Source organism: Hyaena hyaena, unplaced genomic scaffold, assembly GCF_003009895.1.
Source record: "Hyaena hyaena isolate Hyena2069 unplaced genomic scaffold, ASM300989v1 scaffold_269, whole genome shotgun sequence".
Lineage (NCBI taxonomy): Eukaryota > Metazoa > Chordata > Mammalia > Carnivora > Hyaenidae > Hyaena > Hyaena hyaena.
Window position 1 is genome coordinate 7,109 of NW_024080896.1, and position 6,799 is coordinate 13,907.

Here is a 6,799-nt window from a genome sequence, read left to right on the forward strand (position 1 = left end):
TATTTAGTAGCTAAGGTTTTGGCTGTTGAAAAGTTATAACACAGATTTTCAACTGCAAGGGGAGCAGTTGCCCCTAACAACTATGGTGTTCAAGAGTCTACTATATGTATATACATGTATTTGTTCTCCAACTGAAACACTTCTTCAAACTGTATAACCACATTAAGTATTATTAAAGTGTATATACTCCTTATATCTCAAGAGAAGTACTTTGGATACTAAGACCTAACAATCAATCCCTAATGGGGAGTGTAAGGAAATAAAAGTTTCCATCCTTCTCAACAGCTTTTCCCTTTTTTCTTAAAAAATTTTTTAAATGTTTTATTTATTTCTGGGAGAGAGAGAAAGAGAGAGAGAGAGAGCGCGTGAGCAGGGGAGGGTCAGAGAGAGGAGACACAGAATCTGGAGTAGGCTCCAGGCTCTGAGCTCGCTGTCAGCACAGAGTCCGATGTGGGCTGGAACCCACGAACCGTGTGATCATGACCTGAGCCGAAGTCGGATACTTAACTGACTGAGCCATCCAGGCGCCCCCCCTCTTTTTATGAAACCAATTGTTCTCTGTAAATAATTCCTTTCTATTGGTTTTGTGAATGTCTCGAGAGGTAAGAGAAGGGGCGGGAAACAGAAGAAAAGCCATTACGAAATGCCACACCTCTGTACACCCAACCAGTTCATCCCCTTTCCTTCCAAGGGCTTGGTCTTGCCTATTGTGTCCCATATTTGGGGGATTTCCAATCCACTCTAGATTTTTCCAAAACCCAGAGACATCCCATCCTGAAACATAAATCTGTCTTTGGATTCTGCATCCTCCACCCGCCCCACCTTTGCTTGGAATAAACAGGAAACACTGTCCTAGAATATACCTTTCTCAGTCCTCTGGGAGTTTTTAACCAAAACCTTGAGCACGTCAGGACCCGCAAAGAGATGCGCTAGGGGCTCCCCGCGGATCTCATGAATTCGGGGTAATAAGTTGATCCGGGTCCCCAGTGAGGTGCCTCACGCCCTCCTCAGCGATGTCCAGGGCCCACAGAAGCAGGGACCAGCTGTCCTGAGACAAGTTGAGACCAAGCCGAGTCACGCGCTGCGAGTCCCAAGCCTGGAGGCCCCGCCCACATGCCGGCACAGCCAATCGCGGCGCGGGCAGACGGTAAGGGCGGGCCGGGCGTGCAGAATTCCCGAGGCCTTAAAGGCTGAGTCAGGAGCTGCTGGGCCACAATCCCCGGCCTCTGCAAACTGGGAAGGGTTGTGTGTTTGTGTGTCTGTGGAGTGCGCCTGCGCAGCTGTGGGCGCCGCAGGTCAGCTTCTTGGTCTGGGGACAGGTACCGGAGGAGGGGATTCACCCCAGGACACCGGCGAGGTTCGGGCGCGATCCGCGGGAATAAGAGCATCTGCTTGCCTGGAGTTGGTGAGGCTGAGCCGACGCTGCCTGGGTCCTGTAAGCCTTGAGATGCGAAGTGGGGGCAGGGCGGTTTGGGGAACCCAGGGCGACACTGAGACCATCCGCAGGTCCTAGGCTGTGCAGGAGCCTGTCCGTCTCAGGGCCGTGGCGGGCACAGGTCTGTCAGCTGGGCCTCCACGGGACCAGGCCTGGCCAAGAGGTACACGGCAGCCTGACCTCCGCACGGGCTGCGGGGCCCGACGCTCCCGGTACGGCGGTGGTGAACATCCTCTGGAAGCTGAGGGAGGCGAGCGAGGCGGAGTCTCCGCCTATAGTCTCTCCCTATGAGCTAGGCCCGGGACGGTGCTCTGAGCCGTGGGAGAGCCTGGCCCTGTCCTGGTTTGGAACTGAGGGCTCTGTACTCCCTCATGCTTCGTGATCTCGTCCTCAGTTTGGGGGGAGTTAATGGCAGTTCTGGCGGCAGAGGCCAAATGCGGGGACAGCAGAGCACTGCGTGCACTGCTGCCCACCTTCTGGGAAGGCCTTTAAGAAAGCTTTCGATTCGAGAAGCATGCCTCACCCCTTGCTGTATATTAGTCAAAAGAAAGATGTGAGGTGGCTGCTTAACTCCAGAGGATCCTTGCTCCTACTTGGGATCAGGTGTCCTGATAAATAAAATTTCCTGGGTCACATTGGTATTTTCACCAAAGAACTTGGACCAACAGCTTTTTAGTTGCCTTAATATTCTGAAACCCTATTAAAACCTAAATTATCATTGCACTATTACAATGAATTGTTTCAATTCCTATAGCACTTGTCAGCCTGTTTTTAATTTTGATGGCTGAATCATATCCCTTCAAGTCCTTGGCCTGCTTTTCTCCACCCACATCCTTAGCCTTCTTCAGGAGACCTGTAAAAATTTGGGAAGGTACTTTAAATGTTTTTTACTCCACAACATCTCAGGAGAAAATAGGACGGCTTTTTTTAAAGGATTAGTCTCATCAAATACTGATTTAATTTTCCTTTCTAGGTTTTTCAAACATGAATCCTTCACTCTTCCTGACAGCCCTTTGCTTGGGAATAGCCTCAGCTGCTTCAAAATTCGATCAAAGCTTAAATACACAATGGTACCAGTGGAAGGCAACGCATAAGAGATTATATGGCACGGTTGGTAACATATGAAGCATTTCAAAGGGACTCTCACAGTGAAAAAGAGTCCCTTGGCATTGGGAGTTTATAGCCAGAGAGTAGCATCTAGAGGTTAGCTTTTACCAAGGCAGTAACTTCATGGTACCCATTATTGAGCACAATATGGGGCATAATTCCTGTTGTGTGGTTGCTGGCGAACAGCTTCCAGAAATATAAAGCCATCCTGGACCATGGGTTTTTTTCCCTGTCTGCAAATCCACTAGGTAAAGATGAGCTGCGTTTTAAGTAGAAACACAGATGATAAGTTTTATATTTGTCTCCAGAATGAAGAAGGATGGAGAAGAGTAGTGTGGGAGAAGAATATGAAAATGATTGAACTGCATAATCGGGAATATAGCCAAGGGAAACATGGCTTCACAATGGCAATGAATGCTTTTGGTGACATGGTGAGTGTGGCACGGATTGCTGAACTTTTTGTGCTTCCTCTCCTCTGTACTTTAACAAAATAACCTGTTGCCTTTTTAACATTTTACTTACTTTTCCTTAAAGACCAATGAGGAATTCAGGCAGGTTTTCAATGGCTATCAAAACCGGAAGCACAAGAAAGGGAAAGTGTTCCAAGAACCTCTCTTTGCTGAGATCCCCAAATCTGTGGATTGGAGAGAGAAAGGCTATGTAACTCCTGTGAAGAATCAGGTATGATAATATTTAGCAGATCTCCTTCCAAGAATAAAGCCAAAAAGGCTTTGGTAGACAGTGGAGTTTGTTTTTGTTTTGTTTTTAAGAATATTCAAATATATGTGTTATTATGAATCTATGTATTTATCTTGTAAACTGGTAACTTTTTTATTTCCAGGGTCAATGTGGTTCTTGTTGGGCTTTTAGTGCAACTGGCGCTCTTGAAGGACAGATGTTCCGGAAAACTGGCAAACTTGTTTCATTGAGTGAGCAGAACCTGGTGGACTGCTCTCGGCCTCAAGGCAATGAGGGCTGTAATGGTGGCCTAATGGATAATGCCTTCTCGTATGTTAAGGAAAATGGAGGCCTGGACACAGAGGAGTCTTATCCATATGTTGGGAGGGTAAATGGAGCTCCTTATCTTGCTTATCTTGTTATTCCAGCTCTGCTTTTGAAAGTCGAACATTTTCAGAGATAACAGACACTTCACTCAGCATTCACATTTTAGATGCAAACTGACAGAACTGTCACTATAAATTATCAGCCTTAGCACAGGTTCTCTGATTAGATGGTTAGCACAAAGCTGTTCTTAATTCTGTGTAACTTGGAGGCTTTTTATACACCATTCTGCACATAATTTCTCCATAGCCAAAGGTTTCTGATGGACAAGTAGACCTAAGGGGTTTCATTGAAGAAACATCTGCTAATTTTTCAGTGTCAGATCAACCAGAAACATTTTGTTATTGACTCACAACAAAGCTGACTTGGAAATCATTAAACTGCAAACTGCTGAGTCTTTATTTTTTTTAAGTTTTTTTTTTTTTTAAATGTTTATTTATTTTTGAGAGAGACAGAGCGTGAGCAGGGGCAGGGGAGGGCAGAGAGAGGGAGACACAGAATCTGAAGCAGCTTCCGGGCTCTGAGCTGTCAGCACAGAGCCTGATACAGGGCTCAGACTCACAAACTGTGAGATAATGACCTGAGCTGAAGTCAGACACTCAACTGACTGAGCCACCCAGGTGCCCCTGCAGACTGCTGAGTTTTGAGGTCCTAGAACTCATGTTCCCCAGGAGCTGGATGGTTTGATAAGTTTCTTTCCCATTTACCTTTAAAAGGACTCAGATCCCTGTAACTACAAGCCTGAGTGTTCTGCTGCCAATGACACCGGCTTCGTGGACATCCCTCCGCGGGAGAAGGCCCTGATGAAGGCAGTGGCAACTGTGGGCCCCATCTCTGTTGCTATTGATGCAGGCCATGCATCGTTCCAGTTCTATAAATCAGGTAGGTGTTTGTATTTTTATTATAGGAGTTCAGGCAGGCAAAATTGGAAAACACCACCATGTTTGTCTTTTTGGTTTGGAGTCCTGCTTTCTAAGACTGTAGGATTTTGAATGTGTGCATTTAATATAATGTTTCCATTTAACATATTTTAAACATTTTCTCATGATAAGCTCTTCCTAAGTATTTTTTAAATGGCTGTGTAATTCTGTAAATACAAATAATTGATGTAAGTATTCTTCAGTTGTTGGACCCTTTTTCCAAATAATGTTTATGATTGACTGTAAAGAACCCTGTGGCTCAAGTATCATTTTGTTTTGTGCTGTTTCCTTAGTTGGCATTTTAGGAGTAGAAAGGATTATGCTAAGTAATATTAGTAGAAGTAGCTAAATCACCTTAGCCTTGATGACTAGATCTTATTATTGGAAATCTTTTTCGAATAGAAAATATTTTGGGTTTAGTGGAATTTTGTTGATTTCTAGTGAGTTGAGTTTGACTTTTTCATTTTTATCAGCCATAACTATTTTTAGTAAATATTCAAGCTTTATTTGGAATTTACTAAATGATATTTCATTGAATTTTGAGCTATCTCTTAACTGTGGTAGATAGGGTAAGTTACTGTCATGTGTCAGTTGAAATTTCTCACCCCAAATTTTACTCTTTTAGGCATTTATTATGATCCAGACTGTAGCAGCAAAGACCTGGATCATGGTGTTCTTGTAGTTGGCTATGGCTTTGAAGGAACAGATTCAAGCAACAAATTTTGGATTGTCAAGAACAGGTATAAAACTCCAAATGTTATACATTACATTGAAAAGGGAGTGCTTGTTTGGAATCAGTATTTGATTTCAAATCCAAAACTCAATTTTGGAACCCCAGAAGTCTTTCTCCCACTTAGAGTGAACACTCATTTTTATAAGGGTAAAATGATTGATTACAAGATTCTATAGCAAGCTTGTTGGGTTTATTATTATATAACATTGCATTTCCAAATTTTGAGAACTTTTTTTACTCAGAACCACATCTGGTCCCAAGAGTTTCAGATACAGGATTTTGCACCTGTAGGGTTAAGAGCTGGTTTCCTTCTTTTGTGTCCAGTTTCTCAACAAGTAATACTGAGTGGGAACCACTGCTGACTCTTTAACTCTGAAGGATTTTCTAAGAGTCAGTGGGCTCTGTGTGTCCTTCCTGTTACCATTTGTTGCCCTGCCATTTTATTCTACTTCCCAACTCCCAGAGGCTTTGGAGGTTGTCTGGATTCGTTTTCACTGCTAAAGTTTTTTGAGAGGAGGTATAAGATAGCCTGTAGAAATAGACTGCTACATTGGAATCCTAGCTCTGCCTCAGTTTCCTATCTTAAAAAGTTAAGGACCTGTGGGAATTGATATACTTAACAATATACGTAACAGCACTTAGAATAGTGCCTGATATCACATATATAGAAAGCCCTATTTTAAGTATCAGCTATTAACTAGTGAAGCTAATAAGTACTTGATACTTTGTATAAAACAAAAAACATCTTCTTTTTTCAGCTGGGGTCCAGAATGGGGCTGGAGTGGCTATGTAAAAATGGCCAAAGACCAGAACAACCACTGTGGAATCGCCACAGCAGCCAGCTATCCCATTGTGTAAGCCAATGGACGGTGATATGAGAGGACTTAAGGACAGCATATCTGAAGGAATTTTTATCTTAAAACTGACCAAACCCTTATGTAAGATAAGACACTTGAATCATTGAGGATCCAAGTTGTGATTTGAATTCTGTGACATTTTTATAAGGTAAAACTTTACCACTACCTTATTACTGTTATAAATAGCTTTATAATGTTGAAGACTCATTACTTAATTCTAAGACTTTTGAATTTTCAGTTTTTCAAAGGATATATAAAAGTTTACCTTTTAAAATAAATTTTAATTCAATGTGTAGAGGTGGAACTTCTCTGTTTTCAGTGCATTAACTTTTTGTATATTTGGGAAATATAAGTGGGCTATAAAGACATAACTGACTACGGCAGTGGTGCATTAGAAGGACTCTGGGTGGCACTCAAGAATTTCTGATAAATATGCAGATTTTATGTCAGCTGCTTGTTGGCTATGTTGACCCAACCCTGAATCTAGCAAAATATAACAATCTGGAAGGGGAAAGGTAAATTGTTTTAATAAAGTTTTAATAGTTTAACAATTCACTCCTTAGGAAAATAAGTAGACATAAAGAGTCTTGGGTTTTATTTTATTTTATTTTTTTTAAATTTTTTTTTTTTTTATTTCTAGGAGAGAGAGAGACAGACAGCGTGAGCAGGGGAGGGTCAGAGAGAG

The 6,799-nt window shown here is 42.5% G+C and overlaps 1 protein-coding gene across 1 annotated transcript; it reads left to right on the top strand.

Annotated features, from left to right (window-relative positions):
- Nucleotides 1-1,194: 1,194 nt before the first annotated feature.
- CTSV (cathepsin V) lies at nt 1,195-6,409 on the top strand. Its single transcript, XM_039245662.1, has 8 exons — nt 1,195-1,435; nt 2,409-2,545; nt 2,851-2,973; nt 3,077-3,223; nt 3,384-3,608; nt 4,321-4,486; nt 5,150-5,264; nt 6,016-6,409. The coding sequence occupies exons 2-8, from the start codon at nt 2,420-2,422 to the stop codon at nt 6,113-6,115; spliced, it is 1,002 nt and encodes a 333-aa protein (XP_039101593.1). The 5' UTR covers nt 1,195-1,435; nt 2,409-2,419; the 3' UTR covers nt 6,116-6,409.
- The last annotated feature ends 390 nt before the right edge of the window (nt 6,410-6,799 follow it).

What these genes read in the sequence shown, in the direction of transcription:
- CTSV (XM_039245662.1), top strand. Translation starts at nt 2,420, where the DNA reads ATGAATCCTTCACTCTTCCTGACAGCCCTTTGCTTGGGAATAGCCTCA. An exon ending in TGAATGCTTTTGGTGACATG is followed by an intron (nt 2,974 to 3,076) that starts GTGAGTGTGGCA and finishes TTTTCCTTAAAG; the next exon opens with ACCAATGAGGAATTCAGGCA. An exon ending in TTTTGGATTGTCAAGAACAG is followed by an intron (nt 5,265 to 6,015) that starts GTATAAAACTCC and finishes TTCTTTTTTCAG; the next exon opens with CTGGGGTCCAGAATGGGGCT.